Raw genomic sequence first — 14,908 nt, forward strand, 5'->3', positions numbered from 1 at the left:
TTGTTACTGGATACATTACATGAGAATTTTAGAACAATGAATAAAAGGAAACGCTAACATAGTACTTTCTGTAAAGGATCGGTCATTGTGGTGAAATTAATTGAAATAAAATTCCCCACTTAAAATTGTGACACTCATTTTAGTTTCTGGCTGACCAGGGCTGTTTACTGGTTGTACCATGAAAAGATACTGTAATATTCCATCTTACATGGAAGCAAATCAACATCCAAGGCCACAACTTGGAAATGAAGGAAAACTTATTGCAAAACTATAAATAAATACATCATATTCACAAACTGAACTTAAAATATATGAAATTCGACCGTAACTCACAGGCTATAGAATTACCCGACAAAAGGGTAACTCTATTAAAATGGATATTATATCAGATTATATATTATAACAGTTAATTTCAGATCTCTGAATTGATTGACCAATACTGATATTTAATCTAACACTGCACTTTTGTTTGTAAAGAGTTTAAATCACCCCACTTGTCTATGTTTATGCCCTAGATGAATGTTACATTCAAGTTTGGTGTCAACTCTGACATGCCAATTCACAGCATTGACCAATAAATCAATTCAATAAATCAAAATCAAAATCAAAAGAACCTCTTCAACATCACAGGCTAAATTGTCCCTGGCAGCGGGGGGGTATAATCTCCTTGCATGGCTGATCCAACCCTGGCACGCATCCACTACAATTTATGAGACTGCTTGTCTTCTTGCCCTTTCTCTTCCACGCCGTCGCCATCCTCCTTCTTCTCCTTCTCTTCCGCTTTCACCTCCTACTCTTCCTCTTCAAAATTACACATTACTGTATGCGGGATATTGATTGAAAATAACTGGATAAGATTCACAGTTACACTTTTACTTGTGCTCTGACAAAAAAATAAAAATAAATAAAAAGCATAAATAAATAGAAAAATAAATAGAAACGCATTACAACGTCATTGTGATACAGAAAATAAAAAAAATATATGGGCACAAAGGCGAAAATAAAAATTAGAAAGTCCACTGCCAGAATTTGTAACTCCTGTGTTGTTCTTTGTAGGTTCATGAGATGTACCAAGATGTCCTTTTGGATGTATTTAATTATAAAACCTTTTATAATCTATAATTATAAAATGTAACTTATTTAACTTATTTCATATTTTCTCTAAACCTTCTTGGATATTAAGGCCAGATTAAAGATTCGTTGGATGTTGTGTGCTCCTACTGAAAAAAAAAACAAAACAATTTAGGAACACCTTCTGATCAATGTCAGAAATTAACCTTCCCTTTATAATTTAATATTTATAATTTAATAAGCTAGTGTTAGAGGCCTTACAAAAAGAACAGAGAAGCTAGTGTTATTTATTTTTGTATTTATTTTTTAAGAAAACGCAATAAGTAAATAAATAGAGTATAAATCTAAAAGGGCAATCTTTTTTTTAAAGAACAGAATTAGAATAGAGAGTGCTAAAGTTAGTATATTTAGAATATGTTCTGATTTTCAGTGCAAAATGCAGCCTAATTGTATTAATGTTCTGAAGGATTTTACGATGTGGTGAGAAATAAATACTTTCATCAGTGTGCAGTACTTGTCTTGTGTGTTGTATCTTAAAAAAAAAAAAGGAAAAAAACAAACCCAGACTGTATCATTAGAAAGGTATAAACTTTACAAGTGTTTAAGATTGAGCACAGCAGTGTGTAAGTGGTTCAAACATAACCCGACTGCATGAACCATGTGTGTGCCATACGGTACCAAAACTGTGTTTTGTAAAATTATTGTAAAGTTTTAAATGGAGTGTTTCATTTTGCAAATGATCTGAGATGTGTGTAGATGTGTGAATTGTGTGTAGTGTTTTGACAAAATGAGCCTTGTTTTTAAAAAAGTGCCTAAACAATTGTAAGACAACAACAACAACAACAAAAAAAAACCTGTAATATTAACTTTTGTATAAAATAAAAATGTATAAAACTGTTGTATAAAGTCAATTTCACTTTTGCAAACTCTCTTTATAATCATTAAAAACTGTCACTTGTCTTAGTTCATCGCAATCTCACAAACTTGCTTTTTAATTAATGAAGCTCTTCAAAAGTTCTAAAATGCTGCCTTCCGAGGCAGCATTCCAAGGCAGAAAGGCATCAAGGCACGTCCGAATCCAAATTCTGCTTCACTTCCTGTCTCCAGAGGTACCTTCTTCTGATTTAATTTTGAAGGCAGCATGGATGTGTCCTTCAATGTCTTTCGATTTCCCACAATTCTGTGCACATGCGTCATATGGGCTATATAAATAAAGTTATTCCATGGTCTGTCAGAATTCTGGATTCTGGTTGGCTGGCAGGTATGCAGTAAAAACGTTTAATGCACAGGTAGTTCCAAGTCAGTTTAATCACCATTCTATATTAATGTGCTGCTTTAATTGATGCACACAAATGCACAGAGAGAGAGAGGGAGAGAAAGAGAGAGAGGTCGGAGAACGCATTGTGACGCTTGAACTTGTTGTCAATGCTTCCCTGCAATTTTAATGAATAAAACAGCCTAGACACTAGAACGCTACATTATATTCCTCAGAAACAAGGTGATACAATCATAGTTTTTGAATTAATTAGTTGTTTGTAGAGAGAGATGCGCAGCATGCAGATATGTCATCTCTCCCTTTCTCTCTCTCTTTCTCTCTCGATCGATAATTATTTGAAATAAATGCTATAATTCATTCAAATAAATGTGATCTTCCCGCACTATTTCATCTCTGTGTCTGATTTGAAGCAGGAGGAATGCAAGAGTTATTATAACTGTCATTTTTACACATTCTGTCAAATATTGCACTGCAAAGAGCAATACTAGTTTTAATCTGTCTATAACTTGGCATATGCCCATGCATTAAGCGGGATAATCAATGGCTTGCTGTGCATTAAAGGAATTTTAAAATGCACTTTGCGTCAGGCGGTTCTATGCCTCCACGTTGTGCATTTAAAATCCTTTAATGCATGGCAAACCGTTGATTATCCCTTACATATTCTATTGAAATGAAACTTGTTGCTTTATAATAGGTGAGATCTTGACCATGATATACTTTACAATATTTACAGTATACTACTAATAATATTGAAACAGCCTCTAATAACAATGACATGTTCTGCAATAATACTTGCATCAGCGCTTATATATTTTAAGAAAAAAATAGCTACCATTCTCAGTCATCTTCTCCGATGCACAGACCTTCGGCGGGCAATGACACTGAGATCTTTAGGTATTATTAAACCATTTATACATAACTATGGCGGGCCAAAAGGTTCTAAAATAAGGCTAATAATTTGTCACGGTAATTCACATACCATTGCCCGTAGCTACTAAGTTTCCCACTGATAGGCTGGCGGTGCATCTGCAGACACACTCTCTTCAAGCGGTGAGCGACTCACTTTCCTCTCGCAGCAGACCACTGACTCTCCTCACCTAGCGACTCACTTTCCTCACATGGCAGACGACTAATTCTCCTTAGCTAGCGACTCACTTTCCTCACGCAGCAGACCACTGAATCTCCTCACCTAGTGACTCAATTTCCTCACATGGCGGACGACTGATTCTCCTCACATAGCGACTCACTTTCCTCATATGACGGATGACTGACTCTCCTCAGCTAGCGACTCACTTTCCCTTGACTCTCTCCTTGTGTACAGGGACCAAATATTATAATAAAAACTCTAACCTTTTTAAATACTGTGATAGCTGTGTAACAGACGTTGTTCTATTAAAATAACACTTTACTGCATACGGTTTTATAATGTACTACAATAACAACATATGTCATAAAAGCGATATGCTATATAATTCCATTATAGAAGATATGGTTACATTTATTTATATATATATGTTGGAGAACCAATATAGTTATTAATTACCACTATTTGGACCCCAAGTTTCAACTTTCCCCCTTCACTGGCAAGTTTCCAACTAAATGGAAAGTAACAAGCAAAGACAGTTTACCACCACAGTCACAATTTTATTAGTATACATCCAATTTTAAAACATTGAGCCCAACATCCATATAAAACCCTTCCCCATAAAATTCCCAGTTTACTTAGCCAAACTAGACACTCAACAATAAGGTCACAGATGGCCAAGGTAGATCTATAGAGGACTCAAAATACCAAATAAATGGTGTACACCGTACCTTCACACAAGATAACAAATCAAGGGGGTCTATAATGGACCATTGACCGGCCACCCTTACATCAAATATACACAATTACTAATGTAGAACAATAATAATATTAATAACAAAAACCAATACAATAAAAAAAAAAAAAAAAAAAAAAAAAAAAAAAGAAAGAAAAAAGAAAGAAAAAAGAAATTACAATATACACATGCAAATCAACAACAAAAAAAACATTAAACAAAATACAAAAAAACAATTATTCATTGTTAGGATTTTTTTTCTCTTGGGCAACGATAGTCTAGTACCAACACTGGATGTGGCACAAAATCATGGAATACAAGAAACCCTTAAATCACTATCAAACAAAACACCCAAACGAAACAAAAACATTCACCTTCTTCCCACCCAACATACATCAAAACAACCCAAACAAAACCATCTTAATGAAATCAAAAAAAATAAATACAATTCCTGATTTCCCCACATGAGCAATGCCAACATAAGCAAGACAAGATGTCACGTAACCCAAGATTATCACAAATTTAACACTAAAAAAAAAAAAAAAAAAAAAACAAAGAAACATATATATTTATGTATAAATATATACAAAAAAACAAAATAACTCGCGTACAACTTTAAAGATAAACAAACAACACACACACACAAACCGCAACAGCACAACAAGCGCGTAGATAATTCAGGTAGGCGATACAAAGACCCAGCTTGAAGTGCGTCCAAGGCAACAAACGATAAATCGCCAGCGAACGAAGAGTACAAAGATTGGAAGTCAAAAGTACAGTAACATGCATGCATGCAACATTGCGTCCCAACTGGAACAGCTGGAATTTACACCACAGCAAAGCAGCAGCTGGCAGGCTCTGCAAAACAACAAACAATGATGTTTTCCTGTTTTTCCTCTCTTTCTCTCTCTCCTCTCCCCCAATGTTTCGTCGCTTAAGTATAATAAAGAGAAGGATTACCTTTCAGGCACGCTACACTTACATGCCCGCGAACAAGGTTTGGATGCACCCAACTACTCTAAAATTATACAAACAACAAATCATTATTAAACCAAAAATACAATAAATGCTATGAACACACAAATTCTACATAAATAAATCCATCCCATCTCAGCTTTAAAGGTTTCAAAACCACTTTGCTTACCGGAGGAGTGAAGATAGAAGCGTCACACCAACACATCAGAGCAACATCACGCTAATTAGAACTGAGACCGCACCTGCTCCTATATAGGTACGTAACCTGATTACCACGCACTACACGCAATGTACTTAAAGGAGCCACCCTACTATATATATATATATATATATATATATATATATATATATATATATACAGTCATGTGAAAAAGTTAGGACACCCTATTGAATTTCATGGTTTTGTGTATCAGGACATAATAAAAAATGATCTGGTCTTTGGCAGGTCTTAAAATTTGGAAAATAAATCCTCAGATAAACATCATCACATGACATATCACACTGTGTCATTATTTATTTAACAAAAATAAAGCCAAGAGGGAAAGGCCATGTGTGACAAAGTTAGGACACCCTATGAGTCAACTGCCTGTAGATCCACTTTAAGCAGCACTAACTTGAAGCATTCATTTTCTGTGCGAATTTATCAGTCTCTCACATCGTTCTGGAGGAATTTGGACCACTCTTCTTTTCAACGTTGCTCCAGTTTATTGAGGTTTGTGGGCATTTGCTTATGCACAGCTCTCACCACAGCATTTGAGTCAGGATGAGCTCTGGACTTTGACTGGGCTATTGCAACACCTTGATTATTTTCTTTTCAGCAATTCTGTTGTAGATTTGCTGTTGTGCTTGGGATCATTGTCCTGTTGCATGACTCAATTTTGGCCCAACTTTAGATGTCGGACAGATGCCCTCACATTTGACTCTAGAATACTTTGATATACAGAGGAGTTCATGGCCAACTCAATGAATGTGAGGTGCCCAGGTCCTGTGGCTACAAAACAAGCCCAAAATGATCAGCCCCCCCTCCAGCATGCTTGTCTTTTGGTATGAGGTGTTTGTGCTGATATGCTCTTTAGGTTTTCACCAAACTTGGCACTGTGCATTATGGCCAAACATCTCTACATCGGTCTCGTCTGTTGAAAGGACATTATTCTAGAAGACTTGTGTTTTGTTCAGATGCAACTTTGCGGACCTAAACTGTGCTGCAATGTTTTTTTTTAGATAGAAGAGGCTTTCTTCTGCCCAACCTTCCAAACATGCCATTTTTGTCCCATATTTTTCTAATTGTATTGTCATGAACTTTATCATTTAACATGTTAACTGAGGCCTGTAGAATCTGAGGTGTAGTTCTTGGGTTGTCTGCCGTTTCTCTGAGCTTTACACGGTCTGATCTTCTGGTGAATTTTCTGGGACGTCCACTCCTGGAAGGAGAGGTGTCTTTTTTAAATGTCTCCCACTTGTGAATAAAGGTCAGATTGTTTGGAAATGGCCGTATTACTCTTCTCAGATTGATGGCAGCAACAACTGCTTCTCTAAGATGATTGCTGATGTCTTATCTCCTTGGCATTGTGTTAACACACACCTGAAGGCTCCAGACCAGCAAACTGCCAAAGCTTATGCTTTTATAGAGGCGCTCAGACTTGCCGATGATCAGTTAATCAAATTTTTTTACTTAGCAGTGCTTAATTGTGATTTACCCTCTTAACAGTAAGGGTGTCCTAACTTTGTCACACATGGCTTTTCGTTTTTGGCTTTATTTTTGTTCAGTTTTTGCCGCAGCAGTGAATTCCACCCTACAAAAATTTCCAATTTTACTTCCACAGCAGCGATTTCTAACCCATCAACAATTACAGCACTTGCTTTTACTGTCTTCAGTAGAGCTGCCCATAGCTTAACTAAACTTGATAAAACTCTGCACAGTCATTACATGCAGTCGAGTCATCACTGATCAGAATTGAATAGTCATTATTGTTAGCTTCAGCTGATTTACAGCGGAACTTGAATTCTTCTCCTTGACAAATTGGCTTCATTAGTTCTGTTGCTTTACTGTCAACCTCACAAGTCACTTCAGGCAATTTCTATCATTTAAAGCTCTGTTGCAAGTGCAGGGGGGCACTTGATTTGACAAGCTGCGACAGTGATTTCTCTTACCACTCATGCAGCAGTCAGTCACCATACTAAGCTCTAATTCTCACTGCCGCATCAGTGATTCTTCCACCATTCTCAGAGAAGATACGTTGCCAAACTTTATTACTCCCCTCCTCAGCAACGACGTCTCCCACCTTCTTGCAGTAGACGTCATACCAACTCCTATTTCTCATTGCCGCAGCAGTGCATTCTTCCACCAGTCTCAGCAGATGTCTAGAGGTCAGTATTTCTTCCACTGGTCTCGGAGGAGTTTCCATACTAAAAACTATTTCTCACCTCCGCAGCAATGACATCCCCTCCTCTCTTGCAGCAGACGTCATATTAACCTCTATTTCTCACTGCCGCAGCAGTGATTTCTTCCGGTGGTCTAAGAGCAGATATACTAAAACTCTTTTTCACCTCCGCCGCAATAACCTCTCCCACTTCCCTTGCAGCTGACGTCATGCTAAATTACATTTCTCACTGCCACAGCAGTGCTTTTGCACAGCACTCTTGCAGCGCCCTGACCTAACTTCATATATAAGTGCTTTCCCACCCCTCTTCTACAGGAGCGATCTCGTTTGTTAGCCCTTCACCTGCCTTGTATTACCCCAACGCGGCAACAGCGAAATGTATTCTGCACATTCTTGGGGGAAAGGGATAGAATCAATAAAGGTTTTCTTTACTCGTATCACAAGCTACTCTCAGTTGATTGCCTAGCTTGCTGTCTCTTGCACTTTTTGGGGGGTTGAACTCGGCGCTCAAGCCGAGCTTCTGGTTCGAGCCTCCATTGAGGACAGTAAGCCAAGTTTGTTTACCATTGCCCATCAGGACTGGATGGGCAGGCGAACTTGTGAAATGAAGTTCCAAACATAGGTTCGAGAGGAGCCTAATCATTCAGTCCTGTCAATCATCATTACATGCCTATATAGGCAGCTCTCATTGCACCGTCCCAGCCTCAATTCTTCCGGCATCCCTCCACCTCCCCTTCTCCTCCTCTATTTCTGTTATTCTCCCTCTAGGTAATATCACAATGGGGGATTGAACTCAGTGCTCAAGCTGAGCCTCGGGTTCGAGCCTCTATTAAGGACAGTAAGCCAAGTTTGTTTACCATTGCCCATCAGGACTGGATGGGCAGGCGAACTCGTGAAGCAAATGTGAAAAACTGTAAAAGAATGAGAAATATTTTATGATGTGCACAAGTGACTAGATGATTGAACTAGATGACTAGGTTGAACAAGAAGTTTAGAGAATGTAATTTCTGATCTGAGAAATACAGCAAAGTGACTGAAAAACTGTATGCTAACTTTGGCCCTTTTTACCTCCATCAAAAGTTCTGATTGGTGTGTGATAAATTTTGACTTCTAGTGTTTCACTTGGGGTAATTGTGTACTAATTTAGCTCAACCATTGCAGACTTGAGTGAACAATATTGAATGCTGATGCTTTCTAAATGACCACATGGTGTAAGCACTGAGAAATGTAGGGATTTGTGTGTTTTTTGTGTGTGTTTTGTGAGTTTTGGAGTAACAGTTCACCAAATCTGACTCATGTGTTAAAGCAGGGGAATAGTGTTTATAGTTTAGGGAAATGGGTGTGCTTTTAAATAAATGGTGGTATGCTTTTGAAACTTTAGTTCAAAAGCCTGGTTATAGTGTTTTAGCAATTGAGAAAAAAACTGTAATTCGATTACAAGCTATTAAGCACAATTCTTTTAAATTATACATTTGCTATATTATAGTTTTTCACATTTGCTAAAACACTAAACCCCATTCTCTAAACCAAATTCTCAATAGCCTGCTCTCACACAAATTGGGGCCGCTCCGATCATATCAAACATGTTTGATATTCAGGATTTTAAATCGGGATGATCATAGCTATGATTACATCAGTACTTTCACAACAGCCAATGCGCGACTGCAAAACAGCTGCTGTACAGTCCAGTGGACAGTGGAGATGGAGGGAACTGCTTCTTATGTTTTTGTCTGTATAATATGTTGAAAACATACCACAACCACATGGAGTAAGGAAAGCTCTGAAGCGAAATTGTCTCAGTTTTGAACATACCGGGTGAGTGCATAAAGCTGCTAGCACCCTAACTAACATTTGTAAACATTAGTTGCTGAAATGACGATCTGTTGCGTAAGATCACGTGAGGCGCTCCCTCTGGCATGATAATCTTAATAATATCTTGTAGTGTGTGATGCACCACGATTTTCAAATCTTGTAGTGTGTGCATTTTCAAGATTTCAGGGAAGATAATCTGCAAAGATTCACCTTATGTGTGCACTGCAACCAGATTTCATAATCGGTTAGGATTCTAAAAATCCTGTAGTGAGAGCCAGGCTTAAGACACAATTTGCTCTGTGATGAACTTGTGATGCAAAACCCTAAACACAAGAAAGCAAAAGTTAAGCACAACTGCAACCCGGCTGTCATCGTTTACACACAATAATTCAAAATTCTTCACACTTGTTTCAGAAATATATTTAAATATTTAAAATATAAGCCAGTTCAAAATGCCCAGAAAGCATGGGTGCATCTGTCAATCTGAGAGGTACAGAAGAGTTGAAATACGAGTGTGAATGTGTGTATATATATATATATATATATATATATATATATTCAATACGATTTCAGTACAAAAAAGAAAAAAGATGCTATGCTAGGTTTCTTTTCATTTATTTTAAACAGACAGTAGTATAAATTACATTTTTTTTTTCCAGCTATATGTGAAAATACTAAATAATATATCACATTACTGTCATATATAGGCTATAAAAAGTGCAGTACATATATACATACAAGGAATAAATACTTGAAATATATTTAATTTAGTTAACTGATAGACAAGGAAAAAAACTGTGCAACACTTAGCCTATATTTGCTGAGTTTCAGTTCAGTTTTGTGACAGAAAAAAAACTCAAATGGCAGAAAGCGACATTCTATTTTTTTAATTAATTTTTTTTGTTTGTTTGTTTAAGTTGATTTTGATGGCATGAGAAAAGTTGATGTAATCACGCCGGTGCACACAAAAACAAAACATATCAGTTAGCAGGCTTCTAGCATTGCTAACTTGACATTTGGTACATTATCAAAATAAAATACAGAGAACAAACGTTCACTCCTTTTCGCAGACAGTTAAGTGCGCAAGCCTTTAAAGTATACTCCTTTGTCAGTGACAGATGCGTTCAGACTCAGCACATGGTCACTGTCTAGTGGCCTTTGTTTTCAAATGCACAACTCCTGGCATTCACTGTTCTTCTGTCGGCAGTTATCAAACAGAGATGCATTACTGCGGGCGCCCCCTTCTGGATTGAGGGTGAATTGCCTGCATTCATTGTAAGGCCTCCTGCACCGAACCGAGATGCCCGTACCGTGATGGTTCAGTACAAATACATGTATCGTTACACCCCTAATATTCATATACTATATAAGAGATAGGGAAGCACACTACTCTCTGTGTACAGTTTTAAACCCAATTCTTCATATAGGCATCTCTGAATGAGCAGAACAGCATCTCTGAATGAGCTAATAACAACATAGTTGCATAGTATGCGGATGCCTTGGAGTCTCAGAGGAGCCAGAGCCCCGCATCCATACGCAAGTGAAAAAAGTGGGGTGAGAGTGCAAGGCAGAAGGGAAGACCGCTATCGGTATGCTTTTGCCCCCAAAAGCGAACCCTAGGGACTTCTTGAGTTGAAGAAGGAAACTCCTGGTAAATCTTCCAGCAAAGCTGCCCAGACTACAGAGTGTGGGCTATCTGCTTATGACCCTAAGATAGCACTGTCCGGGCATGGCTCAGGAAGACCGCTACTTAAAACCCTAAGAATGGGTGCAATCCCAAGCTAGCACATAGGTATCTTCAGATAGCCATGTACCTAGAAAGTCTAACAGCACTGTCTAGGTAGGGCTCTTTTCCCCAGGAGCAAAGCGATCGGGGGAAGAATGTACAGATGAAGCCACGGCCAGGTCTGTACCAAAGCAACCAGTCCAAGAGGAACTGGGTGTGTCAGAGAGGACAGAGGGGACAGTGCAAAGTCTCCTGAGTCGCAGCAAATCCACTTAAGACTGGCCAAACGTCCTTCAAATGAGTGCCACCACATCAGGTGGAGTCTCCCCCAGGCCTTTTTCCCCCCATGGCCATCTGCTCATCCTTCTTCGGAACAGTGAAGTACCAGCTGTAGAACTCGGACTCTGTCAAGCGGAGGGACCACCTCGGTGACTTCCTTCTTTAGCAGAGTGTAACTTCTTGTTCCATGACCAGAGCCTGCTTGGGGGCCTCCAAGTGGAAATGACACCGTAAAAATGGAGGCAGGAGAACCAGACTGGATTCTGTAGCCTCCTCTACAGTGTGCAGGACCCAATGAGACACGTTTGGCAAAAGTTTACACGCTGCCAGATGGTCTACTAAGGGAATCAGTCTCTGAGTTTCAATATAAATGTGTATTTGTTATCCATGTGATGGACTGGCCATCTGTCCAGGGGGTTTTCCTGCCTATGACCCAGGAAAGGCTCCAGCCTCTACATGACCATACATAGGACAAGCACTAGGGAAAATGTATGGAATATGAAATGTATGGATGGATGTACAGTACTGTATAGGTTCTAGTCTTCTCTAGTTTTTTTCCCCACCAATGTATCAGGAAAACAGAATTTGCTAAGCGTTAAATGTGATATGTGCATAACGTATGTGAATGATGTGCATAATATAATTTTTTATGTTATATTTGACTTCCATGTAACATTGTTTAGTTAATGTGATGAAAATGAAAAACAGTCGTTCTGTGATTATGTGTAGGGTGCTACTGTCGTGTTTGTGTGATCATAAAGAGCATTATTTCACTGTAAAAATGTGCCCTATCATTAGAAATAATTTTACATTTGGAAAAATTGACACTTCATTTGAGGGTTTTTTTTTGTATTTGCTTATTTATGTGAAACCTCCATTTTGAGTGTAAGCACAGTTATAGTAACCCCATGTGGTGAATCTGAGTATTCTCTTTGATGTAAGTTGAGTGAATTATCCGTTCATTTGAGATTGCTTACAGTTTTTTACAGACGCTAGGACACATTTCTCAATACTTTGGTCACTTTTGCAAAACTCTTCACACAGTGAGCACAACAGAAGTCTATGTGGGCTAAACTGAGGATCAATTATCATTGTTTTGGCACAAAATGCATTCAATGACTACATCTCTCAAATTTCATGAATTCTTTTCTCACTCAGACACAACAACTGCCAAAAATCTTTGTAGGTACAGGACATTTTGCACGTGCTTACATACTGTTTTCAAAACTGTTAAACTTGTGTTCAAAACAATAACATAATGCAAAACTGAATAAGACAGCAAAATTCAACAGCAATATTTTATTGAAACATATTTTAAATCTTAAAATGCAGTTTAACCAGCCACAGCTGATTCTCATTGTAGATTAACATCTACACAGGTGTTACTCTTTCAATTTCATTACAAAAGGAGACAACTGCTGAATAGGTTTGTATTGTGATGTAAACATGGACCCAGCCAGAAATAGAGAAGTGGCTGAAAGAGGAAGAAGAGTGGCTGGGAGGGGGCGAGGAATACGTATGCGTGGTGGAAGAAGAATAAGAGGAAGATCAAGAGCTGTAGTCTCAGATGAGATCAGAGCTACTGTAATTGATCATGTAGTAAATCATGGTCTCTCAATGAGAGAGGCTGGTCAGAGAGTGCAGCCAAATCTGCAACGCTCTACAGTGGCATCTATTGTTAGAGTTTTCCGGCAAACCAACAGGTAACTTGTATTCTGCAAGGGCATTTGACTCAGTTGCACATTTCAGAAGTAAATAAACTTTTGTGTAATTGTTTTTGCATTTCTGCTTAGGACTCAACGGTTACCTCACACAGGAGGGAGAGGAAGCATGTTCACTGATGTGCAGGAAACTGCCATTGTTGATATGGTCATCAGAAACAATGGGATAAAACTCACTCAGATTAGACACAGAGTCTTGGCAGACAATGTTACTTTTGCAAATATTCACAGTGTAAGCATAACAACAATTTCTAGAGTCCTTAAAAAACATCAGGTCAGGATGAAACAGTTGTACACTGTGCCTTTTGAGAGGAACTCTGAACATGTCAAGCAACTCAGGAACCGATATGTCCAGGTAAGATCACAATAAAATACAGAACTGTTTTTGAACAAAACCAAACACACACAAAGACGATTTTTACAAATTTACTACTGTAACAGCTTATGTTGCCTTGTGAATTTATTTTAGAGAGTCATGGAGATTGAAGGCAGGCAAACACACCACATTTTCATCTTTGTTGATGAGGCAGGTTTCAACTTGGCCAAAACACGGCGACGAGGGAGGAATGTGATTGGGAAGAGAGCCACAGTGAATGTCCCGGGCCAGAGGGGTGCCAACATCACAATGTGCGCAGCAATATCCACTGATGGACTGCTGTTACACAGACCACTAATTGGGCCATACAACACTGAACGGCTCCTTGCGTTCCTGCATGATCTCTATGGAAGGGTTGTGCTAGGTGAGGAAAGGGATGCGGAGAGAAGGAATCAGCCAACATTTATAATTGTATGGGACAATGTGGCATTTCACCACTCCCATGCAGTCACCGAGTGGTTTGCGGCCCATCCCAGAATGGAGTCACTTTTCCTCCCACCTTACTCTCCATTCCTCAACCCTATAGAGGAATTCTTTTCCTCATGGCGGTGGAAGGTTTACGACCATCATCCACATGATCAAATGTCCCTCCTGGATGCAATGAATGCTGGATGCCTGGACATATCAGCAGAAGATTGCCAGGGATGGATCAGGCATGCCAGAAGATTCTTTCCTAGGTGTATTGCCCTAGATGACATAAGATGTGATGTGGATGAGAACCTGTGGCCAAATGGAGAAGACCGAGTAGATTAGCATTACTATTGTATCTGTATCAGTGCGTGGTGTGTATACAAATTCTTGTATTTTGGAATTTACTTAGTGCAAAAAAATAAATAAATAAATAAACAACATAAAATATTGACGAATTCTGCATCATGTCTGATTCATTCCAGTAACATATATTGCAGTTATAAACAATATATATTGCAATTATAAACAGAGATGTGTCCTTGTTTTACACAAGAAAACACTGTGTCATGCTACATGTTGTTAGTGTTTTTTAGGTCATTGTTTTGTGGGTGACAAAGTGTGTTTGTCAGCTGTCAACCTTTGCTAGTGTTCTGGAAGAATGAGTTTATTTGAGACCTGAATAAAGTGTTTTGGTAGTTGTAGTGCATTTTGAATGTGAAATGAACTGCTTTGCCAAGCTGAAAGTATTGAGAAATGTGTCCTAGCGTCTGTAAAAAACGTCTCAGGTTACGTATGTAACCTTGGTTCCCTGAGAAGGGAACGAGACACTGCGTCCTCTAGGGGGCGCTAGGGGGAACGCCGTCAGCGTGACCCGTGTCTGAAGTATATATACAAAACAACAACAAAGTTGGCCGGCGACAGCCTATGACGTCACTGCCGGCGCGACTCGTCGCTGCCGGCGCGTCACTACCGGTGCGACCACAGTATAAAAGGACACCGGTAGAGCAGGACGGCCGCTTCTTCGTCTGAAGCTCACATCCCGAAGCATGGCCCCGAGCCT

General features: G+C 38.9%; 1 protein-coding gene and 1 long non-coding RNA gene across 2 annotated transcripts; one reads left to right on the plus strand and one right to left on the minus strand.

The window, feature by feature from the left end:
* Positions 1–4,376: 4,376 nt before the first annotated feature.
* On the minus strand, positions 4,377–5,352 carry LOC127179138 (uncharacterized). The gene is made up of 3 exons (XR_007829481.1): positions 5,312–5,352; positions 5,128–5,185; positions 4,377–5,025 (listed from the first exon to the last, which is right to left on the minus strand). It is a non-coding gene; the product is annotated as an uncharacterized LOC127179138 (long non-coding RNA).
* A 6,970-nt stretch (positions 5,353–12,322) lies between these two features.
* LOC127179120 (uncharacterized) lies at positions 12,323–14,567 on the plus strand. The gene is made up of 3 exons (XM_051132418.1): positions 12,323–13,043; positions 13,134–13,416; positions 13,531–14,567. The coding sequence occupies exons 1-3, from the start codon at positions 12,787–12,789 to the stop codon at positions 14,188–14,190; spliced, it is 1,200 nt and encodes a 399-aa protein (XP_050988375.1). The 5' UTR covers positions 12,323–12,786; the 3' UTR covers positions 14,191–14,567.
* Positions 14,568–14,908: the final 341 nt, after the last annotated feature.

This window comes from Labeo rohita, chromosome 16 (genome assembly GCF_022985175.1).
Source record: "Labeo rohita strain BAU-BD-2019 chromosome 16, IGBB_LRoh.1.0, whole genome shotgun sequence".
Classification (NCBI taxonomy): domain Eukaryota; kingdom Metazoa; phylum Chordata; class Actinopteri; order Cypriniformes; family Cyprinidae; genus Labeo; species Labeo rohita.

Excerpts from the sequence above, each read along its gene's own strand:
- LOC127179120 (XM_051132418.1), top strand. The coding sequence starts at position 12,787 with ATGGACCCAGCCAGAAATAGAGAAGTGGCTGAAAGAGGAAGAAGAGTG. Across the intron at positions 13,044-13,133 it reads GTTTTCCGGCAAACCAACAG|GACTCAACGGTTACCTCACA; the intron begins GTAACTTGTATT and ends ATTTCTGCTTAG. Across the intron at positions 13,417-13,530 it reads TCAGGAACCGATATGTCCAG|AGAGTCATGGAGATTGAAGG; the intron begins GTAAGATCACAA and ends AATTTATTTTAG.